Source organism: Tiliqua scincoides, chromosome 5 (assembly GCF_035046505.1).
Source record: "Tiliqua scincoides isolate rTilSci1 chromosome 5, rTilSci1.hap2, whole genome shotgun sequence".
NCBI lineage: Eukaryota > Metazoa > Chordata > Lepidosauria > Squamata > Scincidae > Tiliqua > Tiliqua scincoides.
This window is the reverse complement of record NC_089825.1, coordinates 102,846,967-102,860,261: the sequence shown is the minus strand read 5'-3', so window position 1 is coordinate 102,860,261 and position 13,295 is coordinate 102,846,967. Positions and strand designations below refer to the sequence as shown.

Genomic DNA, 13,295 nt, shown 5'->3' with positions numbered 1-13,295 from the left:
TTATATTTGAATATAGCTGAAATTACGTTTAGATAGGAGCAAAATATATTACCACCGATTTTGTGGTATAAACCAATTTGTTATTTTCTTGTTAACATAAGAACATAAAAAGAACCCTACTGGATCAGGCCCAAGGCCCATCTAGTCCAGCTTCCTGTATTTCACTACGGCCCTCCAGATACCTCAGGGAGCACACAAGACCACGTGATTCTTGCATCTCACTGCCACCTCCCTGCATTTCGCATTCTATTTACACTCACACACACACACACACACACCCCCAGCAAAGACACCAAATTGCAGTTGGGTTGAACTTGTGCTACTTTATTAAACACAGTGACCATTGTTGTTGAACACCAATTTATAACTATTTCATAATAAAAATGAAAATAATATCAGTAGTTTAAACTATTCTGGGTTTACCAAGAGGTCACTCACCACTCCCTTCTCTTTCCAACTCTTTTCCTTTACCCTCCCACTGAAAATGAATATAATGATTTTATGGCCATCAGAGGGCTGGTTTCTTGTCTGTTACCCTTTGATTCAGGCTACAGACAAACGTAATTCAGCCACGAACCTTATCAAAAGCCAGAACCTGGGAAACTTCTTTTCCATTTATCTGCAGCTTTCGTCCTCTCCTCCCTTCTTGCTACAATCAAATGTCTTGCTCCAGGGCTGGCCTTAGGGCAGTTAAGCAGATTTTGCTGAACTGGGACCTTCCCATGCCAGGTCCCCATACTGGGACGAGAAGCACACCCGCTGCCACAACTGACATTCATGAGGCTGGGGTGTCTCTGAGTGGGCCCTCCCGCCTGCTCCTCACTCCAGTTGGCTCAAAATTGGGTGTCCGGGAAACGGCTTATACATACTTTGCACGTAGCGCCAGCAGCCTTGGACTTGCCATGGCTGCTCTTTGCTGCAGCTGTTCAGTGAGTGGGGTGGGGCTGCAGGGTGCCCTGTAATTTCTTTTTTTAACTTTGAGTCCCACCGTTCCTGGGACTAGCCCTGCCCAGCTCTTCAGCCTTAGCTCTTCAGCCAACTTAGCTACCTAAGTTAAGCCCCCTGATTTCCTTACGTCCCTTGTCTGTTTCTTGCTTATACCAATATCCAGCCCTGTTTCCTTTTTAACAATTTCTTTTCTTCTTTGCTTTCTTTACAAAGTAATTGTTTATGCGTAGAATGTAGCTGCAAGTGTGGCCAAGAAATATTCAGTTGATCTTTCTTTGATTCCCCTCTCCAACATTTGCAACGTTACCACACAATAACAACACTTACTGTTGCATCTTCAACTTCCATCATCTTCTCCTGCTGAATCATTCAGCTGTGATTTTCACGATCGCATAGGATCACAGCACACAAAACAATTTTCCCCCATGTTCACATGTTAATCAGTGTTCTGAAAAGTATACCAGTAATACAATTCAAACACAAATTGTTATTGCAGTGTAATTTTAGTATATTTCCAAACTTTCTCCTACCACAATAAAGATGTTTAGGATTTAAAAGAAATAGCCTTCCTACCAGAGACTATCCTTCTTCTGCTGTAGGTTAACTATTAGGCTAGAGGATTACAAGTCACCCAGGAGTGTATGCAGAACAGAGGCTGTAAAACAGCGGTCTCCAAAGTGGAGACTGTTGTGTGCTAGTAAACTGGTCCCTGGTGCTGACGTCATTTCCTGTTCCACCTAACCTCAGAGCACCCTGACCTTTGCGCTGGTCAGCCGCGCATGCCCTGAAATCTGGACACAAAGCCAGCTGGGATGAAATACCCCCAAAGCACAAAGTGAGTGTGAAGGTTGGAGGCACTCTGTGGCATGAACAAGAGGCTTGCCCGCAGAATGGTAAGCCATGTAGGGGAGGGATTCAACAGGGCACCACATCTGCTCCACTGGCCAAAGTCTGGAGAGCCCTGCTGCAAAGCACAGAAGATACCAGTAAGCACATTCACTTCTATGATGCTCTTTGCACATGTCTTCTTTAAATTGGAAGGGCAGGAACATGAGGCATGTGCATAAACACACACAAACTTTTTCAAAAAATTCTCTATAGGTTATTTGTGTTTTTTTCCCCTTTTGGAGTTTGGTGTTTTCCAAAGGGATGGTAGCGATTGACATTTGAGCATACAAATAGCTCTGTGTTAAGGACAGAATAATCTACACTTCACACAATCATAATCAATACTTTTTGATTTTTCAAAAAAATGTCATTTTCCAAACAATTCACTTCATCATGACAAAAATTATTATAGATGGCACAAACATAATAAAAAGTGTGTCACAGTACTTGCATATGATAGCATTATAACCCTATTCTTTCTCGAACTATGCAGTGAATACCATCAGTAAATATCATCAGTATCTATCAGTAATAGCAGTAAATATCTACATTAGAAAATATCAGTCTACAAAGAATTCAAAAATGAAGACTACTAAAAATGAAGATGAGGTCACTGAAAGACAAAAAAGGAACTAATAGGAAACAAAAAAGTCAAGTTGGAGTTCAGCATTTAAGGCCCAAATCCTAACCAACTTTCCAGCACTGTCATAGCAATGCCCATGGGACGTTTGCTGCATCCTGCAGTTGGGGGGTACTCACAAATGCCTCCTCAAAGTAAGGGAATGTTTGTTTCCTTACCTTGGAACTGCATCACCCTTATGTCGGTGCTGGAAAAGTGAGTTAGGATTGCGCCCTAACTAACATTTTCTTTAAAAATATACAACTTAGGGTGCAATCCTGACCAACTTTTCAGTACTGGCATAGCTGTGTCAGTGGGGCACGTGCTGCATCTTGCAGTTGGGGGGTAGTCATGGAGGCCTTCTCAAGAAACGGCAATGTTTGTTCCCTTACCTCGAAGTTGCATTACCTTTATGCTGGAGTTAGAAAGTGGGTTAGGATTGCGCCCTTCATAAGATGCAAATAATCAAACCCAATCCATTCACAGTAAATGTTTCACAGTTTCTTTTCTCTCAGGCGTTTAAGTGCCTGTTTCACTTCCTGGTTTCTCAGTGTATAGATTAAAGGATTTAACATGGGTACTACACCAGCATTAATTACATACAGAACTTTGTTGGTATCCTGACTATCTTTTGACTGAGGTTTGACATACCCAAAAATTGAGATTCCATAGAATACTACCACTACAGTCAGGTGAGACCCACATGTAGAGAAAACTTTCAGTCTTCCACCAGCTGAGTGAATACTCAGAATGGCAGTAATTATACGGAGATAGGAAAAGAGGATGAAGGAGAAGGGGAAGAGGACTGTGAAAGTGCTGGTGAAATACATAGTCAGTTGGCCCACAGCCATGTCTGAGCACACCAACTTCATGAGTGCTGTGACTTCACAAGCAAAATGGTCCACCTCATTGTGCCCGCAGAAGTGGACTGGGTTTGCAACAGCAGGAACTGTTACAAGTAAGAAAGCAGCTGTCAGTGAGGCCACAGATAATAGGACGCAAATTCTCCAGTTCATAACAATCATATAATGCAGTGGTTTGGAGATGGCAACATACCGGTCATAAGCCATGACTGCCAGCAGGAAACATTCAGTTGATCCAAGATATACGGCCGCGAACATTTGAGTATAACACCTACCAAAAGACATGACGGGTCTCTCAACCAAGCAGTTGACAATGGATTGTGGAAATGAAGATGTAGAAAGACAGATATCAATGATGGACAGATTACATAGGAAGAAGTACATTGGATTGTGGAGCCGGGGATCAGTTATGACCACCAGGACAATGAGTCCATTTCCCAAGATGCTCACCAGGTAGACGATGGTCATGATTGCTGCCAATGTCATCCTTATTTTTGGTTGTCCAGCAAATCCCATGAGAAGAAATTCAGTTATTTCAGTGTCATTCACCCTTTCTGGAGCCGCCATTATAAATTTGTCTTGCAGAAGAATGATGCATTGGTAAATTTTGTCAAGAGGCAGAGCAACAGCATTTCAAGCAATGGTGAACTTTTTCACATTAAAAAAAAACAAACATATTTAAGCTGTAATTGAGTACAAGTAGTAAACCTCACTGAAGTCATTGGGCTGATTTCTGAGTAGGCATGTTTATTATTACACTGCATAATTCTTCTTTCAGTCAGAGTTTTGGGAAGGATTGATGATCTTTAATACAGCTCTTTCCATGCATTTCTTTCTCTTAAGATCTTCACCAAGTTCAAGGTTATACAAACCAAGTTTGAGATCAAGCTAATGTTTGTCATCGGTCTCTATGGTCTTCTGCAGCTGTCCATGTATCAGAAGCATAGGTTTGGTACTTAAATCACTTTACTTATGATTAAATAAATACCTTTGAATCATAGCTTTGTATAGGTAAAGATGCATAAATGGATGTTCCTTTCATATTTCCGTTGGGTACAATCCCTGTTGACTAATTTGTTTCAGACTATTCAGCTATTCAATATATAAGCCTCTGGTTGGCATCACTACCATGACCCATGTTTCACATAGAAGTTCTGAAAACTATTAATTTGTTCCAATGGAATCACACTGAGTTTCTGGAACCCCATGAGATCTATGTGGGATAAAGTCATCCTAATGAGAGATTTTACAAAATTCTTCCTGTTCTTTAATTTGGAATGGAGCACATAGATCTCAATCCCGAGCCCTCACCACATTTAATGAAATATGGATTCTATGCATTCTGAATGTTTCAGAAAAAAAATACATTCATAAATTACATTTGAATATAACAGAAATTACATTAATATAGTAGCCAGTCATATTTCCACTGATGTTGCTTTATAAAGGAATTTGTGAACACAATCTATAGAACACAAGAGATAAATATTTCATAATAAGAATGAGAATGATATCAGAACATTAAACTATTTCTGATTTTGTTTTATTTTTCCCAACCTGGTCAAATATTATTAAACTAATGAGGCTCTTTTTAAATAACCAGGATTGCTTTCAGTGATCATCTGAAGCATAATAATGATTCTGAGATATTCCAGTTTATATATGTGCTATTAATTAGTTGCGGGGGGGGGGGTTTAAGCAAGGGATTTGCGTGTGTGTGTGTGTGTGTGTGTGTGTGTGTGTGTGTGTGTGATGCCATGTATATGTGGCACGTCATTTCTGACCGGTTTTGAGCTTCCTGTAATATAAGTGGCACTGAGAATTCAAAATGGTGGACTGAATGGCAAAAATACATATTGCAAGGGATAACACTTGAGAAAAAAGGGATAATTTGTACTCTAGAACAGGGGTCTCCAAACCCCAGCCCGGGGGCCAGATGCAGCCTGCGGCGAGCCTCTATCCAACCCATGGCCAGCCTCTTTTCCCCTGAAAACCTCTGGCCCACTCAACTGAACACAACTGGAGCTGTGCTCTGGTTGCGTCTGGAGTGTGTTCTGAGGGCTGGAGAGGTTGAATGAATGAGCCCATTCATTCTTTATTCACTCTTCTAAGTTCCCTCTCTAATTTATTGATTTAAATTTTATATTTAAAAATTTTTTCTGGCCCTCAGCACCATGCCAGATATTTGATGCAGCCCTCTGGCCAAAATGTTTGGAGACCCCTGCTCTAGAGCAGCAGGCCTCCTTGGACACATCCTTGCTCACCATTTTGAGTAATTTGCAAAGCATTGCATCAGCTCTGCCTACATAGCAATGTATTACGATTGCACCTGTACCAGCAGGGGGCAATAAGACTAGTTAAATAGTGGTAGGGGGACAAGATGTTCTCTCTGATTCTTCAGTCTAGAGGTAATGCATGGTTGGCAACCTTCAGTCTCGAAAGACTCTGGTATCGCGCTCTGAATGCTGGTTCTGGAACAGTGTCTAGTGTTACTGAAAAGGCCGATTCGGGAGTGACAATCCCTTCCACACTGAGAGCAAGTGCAGTCTGTCCCTGATCTGTCTCCCTGGCTATGGGCCTTCCTTCTTTGCCTCTTTGCCTCAGTCTGTTGGCCAAGTGTCTTTTCAAACTGGGAAAGGCCATGCTGCACAGCCTGCCTCCAAGCAGACTGCTCAGAGGCCAGGGTTTCCCACCTGTTGAGGTCCACTCCTAAGGCCTTCAGATCCCTCTTGCAGAGGTAATGCATACCCTTTGGTTAACCGGAGTGCAATTCTAAGGCCTAACATATCTCTCTCTCTCTCTCTCTCTCTCTCTCTCTCTCTCTCTCTCTGAGACATGTAGCCAGGCAGCCTACCTAAAGGATCCACATTCAACCTATCCTACAAAGATGCAATTTCCTTGAATAAACTTGTCTTTGACTTTTGAGCATCCTGTCTGGACTTTCCTGCACCACGTGTCTTTGATGTTTCATCTCTGCCAATAATGAAATTATTTTCCAAGTCATAAGCAATTTGACTAATGCATGTAACTTCTACTGGCAATCTGTAGCTTGTAGCCAGAAGCAAATTTTTTTCCCATGTCCCACAGCCATCCTATAAGGGCCCGGCTGAGCTCCAGCAGCATCTACTATGGACACTTCACTGCCAGTCCTTTCAGCAGTGGAAAACTATGTGGTATGCTGCCAAGTGAGTTCTGGCAGTGCAGGCAGGCTATAGGGAGGAGGTATCAACTGATGATTGAGTTGCTGGTACTGCCTGAGGAGCTAAGCAGGAGAATCTGTTGTTGTGTTTTCAAATGGGAGATAGAATGTCAGGTTGTGACAAGCTGCAGTACCCATTGTGGCAGGACAGAGTCGCTGTTGAGCTGATTAGCAATGCAGTGAGAGAAGTGTGGGAATGTGTGAGAAGGCAAAGAACAACTTTGAAGACCTGTTCAGGCTTGATTTAGGGTCGCCTACTGCAGCTCAATAGCATGCAACCAGAAGAGATAACCATACTGTAAGGACAACACCTGGTGACTTAGGATTCTATGATTCTATGAGTTGTAAAAACCCCATTGAAAAAATGGTGGTTTAGATTAGCCTGCCCAAGTAAACCACCTTGAATGCTGTCAAAACAACAGAGAAAGGCGACAAATAAATAAATAAATTGTAAAACAACAGCGACACTCATTAGCAGCCAGAGATGAACAATCAGGATTTAATTTCAGCTTGTTCACCCACATCCAACTCTCAGCTGCCTCCAGACAGTGACATTGATGCCCCCTTGGAATAAGAAGGGAAGGAGAGAAGTGTTGGGTGTCATGAATGTACCTGTTTCTAAACTCTACTGCACCTGAAGGAAGATGTTTAGAACAAAGAACTATTTAGAAGGAATAGTTCCCCTACAAGAGACTAACATTGTTCTGCTCTAGGCTGCCTATTAGGGTAGAAGCCTACAACTCACACAGGACTGTATGAGTAGAGGCTGTAAACAGAGGCTGTAAAACAATGAAGGCCCCCAAAAGCCCATTCAACTCTATGGTGCTTCTTCCACATGTCTTCTTTCTTTGGAATTTGTAGTTGGTGTTTTCCTAAGGGATTGATATTCAAGCATATGAATGATCTTGTGCTATGGACAGCATTGTATACGCCTCACACAATCACAAGCAATACTTTAAAAAAAAAAGTAATTTTTCATACAGATCATTTCATCCTGACAAACATTATTCTAGATGGTCGAAACTTAATAAACATTCTTTCACAGTACTTTCGTATGATGGATTATAACTCTATTCTTTCTCCAACTATACTGTACTACCATCAGTAAATATCATCAGTAACAATTATTAATATCAGAAAATATGTATATCGGAAAATGTCAATCTACAAAGAAGCTAAGAATGAAGACTAGTACAGATTCCTGATGATGAGCTCACAGAAAGACAGAAAAAGAAGGGGGGGAGGAAAAGTAGGAGATTAGCATTTCCCTAACATTTTATTTAAAATACACAGCTTAGTAAAATGCAAATATTCTTCCCAAACTATTAACAGTAAATGCTTCACAGTTTCTTCTCCCTCAGGCGTTTAAGTGCCTGTTTCACTTCCTGGTTTCTCAATGTATAGATTAAAGGGTTTAACATGGGCACTACGCCAGCATTAATTACATACAAAGCTTTGTCACTATCCTGACTATCTTTCGACTGAGGTTTGACATATCCAAATATTGAGATCCCATAGAATACCACCACTACAGTCAGGTGAGATCCGCAGGTAGAGAAAACTTTCAGTCTTGCACCAGCTGAGTGAATTCTCAGAATGGCCACAATTATACGAAGATACGAGAAGAGGATGAAAGCGAAGGGAAAGAGGACATTGAATGTGCTGGTGAAATACATAGTCAGTTGGCCCACAGCCATGTCTGAGCACACCAACTTCATGAGTGCTATGAGCTCACAAGCAAAATGGTCAACCCTGTTATGTCCACAAAACCGGGCTGGGTTTGCAACACAGGGTACAATCACAAGTAGGAAGGCAACTGTCAATGTCACAACAGACAATTGGATACAAACTCTCCAGCTCATTATGATGGTATAATGCAGTGGTTTGGAGATGGCAACATATCGGTCATAAGCCATGACTGCCAGCAGGAAACATTCAGTTGATCCAAGGTATATGGCAGCATACATTTGTGTATAACACCTACCATAAGACATGATGGGTGTCTCCACCAAGCAGTTAACAATGGATTGTGGAAATGAAGATGTAGAAAGACAGATATCAATGATGGACAGATTACAAAGGAAGAAGTACATCGGATTGTGGAGCCGGGGATCCGTTATGACCACCAGGAGAATAATTCCATTTCCCAAGATGCTCACCAGGTAGACGATGGTCATGATTGCAGCCAATACCATCCTTATTTTGGGTCGATCAGCAAATCCCATGAGGAGAAATTCAGTTATTTCAGTCTCATTCAGCTTTTCTGGATCTTCCATTATTATTTTGTCTGTGGTGATCAATACAGAAAAGTCAAAGATATTTGTACATACGATATTTGAAATAGAGATAATAAGCCAATCAGTGTGAATATTAGTGATTACAGAATAAGAACAATATTAAAATGAAGGAAACAACTTTTGGAAACAGAACCATTCCCAGAGTAGAACGTACACAGGTGATACGTGTCTGTGGCGTAAAATTAAGGTGGAACATGGATTCCTTTATACACAACTAGGTGAATTTCTGTGCTTTCAGCAACACATCAGCAAAGATATATGACACTGATTCTTTTCAACCCATTTTTTTTAATTCTCTCTCTACCAACTCATTCTTCTCCCCAATTGCCAATACATTTAAAAACAAATATGTGTTTGTCATACACTGAAAGTATTTGTCAACAGTGTTTTATTGACACAGTTTCATTTTAGATTTTACATTCTCAACAGTGCCCCAAAAGCTAATATATTTAAGAAAATCTAAAAGACATTGAAAATTGCACTGGGAGGGGTGGAGGGGGAAAGCATGAATATTTAGAAAAAAAATATTCGTCCCAGATAGTATTTCATTTTTAGAATTTCATGACTTTCCAAGTTCAGCACCAAGAAGTCCTATCAATTGCAATGGTAGATGTTTAACCACAGTATGACACTAATGAGACCAGCGGGTTGTTCAAAATGCAGACATTTCTTGAAGGTAGATCATATGGAAGAATGGGAGGTGCTGTATTAGAGGGACATATTCGCCCATAAGGCAGGCAGAAAGCTTGCTAATCTCAATAAGCCCCCCCCCCCCAAAAGGATATTTGGTACAATCATTTTTATAACCATGTAAATTTAAATAAATAAATAAATAAATAAATAAATAAATACATACATACATACATACATACATACATACATACATACTATATCTTACCTTTTATTCTTGTGGCTCCACTACTTGAAGTATAAAAAAACCCATTTTAGTTAAGAAAAGTAAGTAAGCCCCATTGAACTCAGTAAGACTTACTTCTGAGTAGACATTAAACCCCGTAATACCAGCATTTTTTTTTTAATGGCTTGTGGAAACTTTTCAAGCATCTTATTAAATTTTTGTCTTACATCTCTTTTTTCTCAAGATCTTCGCCGAGTGATACAACAGTTGATTGAAAACATGCTAGTACATGTCTTAGGTTTTCTCGGTCTTCTGTAGCTATCATTACATCAGAAGCATAGGTTTGGCTCTTAAACAATTTAGTTATGGTTAAGCAAATATCTTTGAATCATTGCTTCATATAGTTAAAGGTGCGGAAGACTGTGGATTATGCATATGTGTTTGTTTGTTGTTGTTTTTTGCATATGCCCATAGGGCATAATCCCCATTGACCAATTTGTTTGAGAGCCTACAAAAAATATCTACAGCTATTGAATTCATAATGCTGTGCTTGTCATTTCCAGAATGATCTGTTTTCCACACAGAGGCTCTGAAACTTACAGCCCAATCCTGAGCTGCTTGGAGCACGGGGCTGCTGCAGCACCAAAAATGGCTATCGTGGCATCCAGAGCACACCAGGCAGCCACCATTGCCTTCTCAGGAGGAGACTTGCATCCCCTTCCCCCAAGTAAAGGATGTAGCCCCACAATGGGGCTACTTGATTCTACAGCAGCTCTGGAGACTTCACCCCGCCTCTCTCCACCCTCTCCACACCTCCCCCACCCCAAAATGCCTCCTCCATGCTTCTCCCCAAGCCCTTATCTACCTCTCCACCACCCTGCAGTTCATGCAACCACAGAGCAGTGGAACACCAGCTTTCCACTGGCTCTAGCCTAGGGCTGACTGGTTCTGGACTAGCTCCAGTGCTGGGCTAAACCTTGCCATTTGCCTTATGGCATGTTTGCAACAGTGTACGCTGGCGGTGACAGAGCTCAGGATTGGGCTCTTACTCATTTCTTGCAAATAAAAATCCATTTGGATTTATTAGAATTCCACCATTCAAGGAATACTTATGCCAATCAGAGATGTTGCCAAATTCCTTCCTTTTCTAAATTTGTGGTGGAGCACATGAATTCCAATCCCTCCCGTTTCCCAGAATCCTGGATGTTATGAAATATGGATCTTATGCATTCTGTTTAAGTTAAATGCATATTTACATCATGTTTTAAAGATAGCTCACATTATTTTTGGATGCTTGCCAACAGCATCGGCTCATCTTCAGGGTTTAATGGATGAAACTATGTATCTGGATTCCTTTCAGTCTTGTTTTAGGACAGAAGTTGCTTTGGTCACACTGGTCAATCATCTTCACTGGGGGTTGCACAAGTTCTGATAGACCTGTCAGTGGCTTGCAACAGTATCAACCATAGTGTCCTTTGGTTGGTTTGGGGTTAGGAGGCATTGTTTTACAGTAGTTGTGCTCCATTATGGCCAGAATGATGTAATGAGGAACATCAGAAGGATGTATTGAGGAACTTCTACTCAATGCCCTGGCCTTTGGTCTGTGGCATAGTGCAGGGATCTATTCTGTGCCCCATATTACACAATATCTATGTGCAAGCCTTTTTTTATAATGGAACGCACAGGAACGGCGTTCCGGCACATTTTCCCCCTCCTCCTTGCCCCCACCTTTTTTCCCTCCCTGCGCCGCCCCCACCCTACTGGCTAGGGAGGGATTCGAACCTCCAAACTTGTGCTCCACAACTCAGCACTCTCTCCATTGGGCTATAGGAAAGCCTATAGTTAAAGTGTTCAGAACTAATATATAAGGTCTTTAGCCCAGCTGGTGGCCATCAGTGCCTCAAGTATTAGTTCCAAACACTTTAAGCCTAAGAGTTCCTATGGCTCAATTGCTAAAGTGATGGTCTGTGGAGCCAGAAGCTAGGGGTTCAAATCCCTATGAGGAATATTTTTTTTTTTAGGTGGGGAGGTGCTCCATGGCTGCAAAATATAAAGGTTGGTTGCCAGTTGCCAAAAGGGGGGCCAGCTGAGGCTGCAAAACTTCTCAAAGTTCAGTCCCAAAGCGTGCCTGGGACTGAACTTTGAGGAGTTTTGCAGTCTCAACTGGCCCCCCTTTGGGCAACTGGCAACCAACCTTTATATTTTGCAGCCATGGAGCACCTCCCCACCTAAAAAAAATAAAATAAAATAATTCCTTATAGGGATTTGAACCCCTAGCCTCTGGCTCCACAGACCAGCACTTTAGCAATTGAGCCATAAGAGCTCTTAGGCTCAAAGTGTTTGGAACCAATACTTGAGGCACTGATAGCCACCAGCTGGCTCAAGACCTTATATATTAGTTCTGAACACTATAAGCTTTCCTATAGCCCAATGGAGAGAGTTTCCTATAGCCCAATGGAGCACCTCCCCACCTAAAAAAAATAGGGTGTTTCACTCCAGCTGTGGCAGGAGTGCTTTTGCTATCAGGGGGCTCACACGGGATGGATGTGTGTGTGTGTGTGTGTGTGTGTGTGTAATTATTGACTACGTCGAGTTGTATCTTATTACTTATTTCTCTGATTAAAAAATAAATAAATAAATAAATAAATAAATAAATAAATAAATAAATGATTAACAAGTTGTGAGTTCCTCCACCTTTTTTTTTTTTTTTTTTTTTTACAAAAAAAGCACTGTCTATATGAGACTATGGGTGCCACCCTAACTTTTCACTTTTCAGCACCAACCTAAGGACAATACAGCTCCAAGATAAGGGAACAAAGATTCCCTTCATTCCACGGTTTTCAAACTCTCCAGGAGCAGCTCATCCAATCCACCCCATTTACTTTAGTCGTGGGTTCCTAAAGCAGGTTCAGGAGTGGTTCAGATGCACTATATAGCTAGAGAAAATAATTTGAAATCAAGGGAAGGGTTCAGAATGTTCATGCAAAGTGGGAATGGGGCTAGTCTCAGATATAGGACCCAATCCTGTCCTCTGTCTTCTCCACCAATGCAGCCACTTCAAAAGTTATAGTGGAATGTAATGAAGGGTCTCCTTTCATGTTCTACTGTGTCCTGGGCTACATGGGTTTTCTGGCCACCATCAGCTTAACTGTCGCTTTCCTAGCCAGAAGACTACCAGATACTTTCAATGAAGCCAAGTTCATCACCTTCAGCATGCTAGTCTTTTGCAGTGTATGGATTTCCTTTCTTCCAGCTTATCTCAGCACTAAGGGAAAAACTGTTGTGGCAGTGGAAGTGTTTGCCATCTTGGCCTCCAACACTGGGCTGTTAGCTTGCATCTTTTCCCCAGAATGTTATGTTATTATTCTGAGATCTGATCTCAACACCAAGAAAATGCTAACAGAGAAGAGGAATTAAAAGTGGTGTGATTTGTTGTGTTCTCCAATATTCCTCGGATATTTCTTGCCTTGAAATTAATCCAGGCTATTTGCTCTTTCTTTAGGGTGGTAGAAAGCTTAGGGTTAGTGCTGCAAATTTAGCATGGGGTGAGGAAATGTGAATGCAGAATATTTAAATCATGGAATGGTATTTTTAAAGCCTAGGCAAGCTGCCATATAATGTTTGA

General features: G+C 41.3%; 2 protein-coding genes across 2 annotated transcripts; both read right to left on the bottom strand.

The window, feature by feature from the left end:
* Window positions 1-2,949: 2,949 nt before the first annotated feature.
* LOC136652733 (olfactory receptor 13H1-like) lies at window positions 2,950-3,885 on the bottom strand. The gene has a single exon (XM_066629654.1). The coding sequence runs from the start codon at window positions 3,883-3,885 to the stop codon at window positions 2,950-2,952; it is 936 nt and encodes a 311-aa protein (XP_066485751.1).
* A 3,972-nt stretch (window positions 3,886-7,857) lies between these two features.
* On the bottom strand, window positions 7,858-8,793 carry LOC136652732 (olfactory receptor 13H1-like). The gene has a single exon (XM_066629653.1). It carries the CDS (start codon window positions 8,791-8,793, stop codon window positions 7,858-7,860), a length of 936 nt encoding a protein of 311 aa, XP_066485750.1.
* Window positions 8,794-13,295: the final 4,502 nt, after the last annotated feature.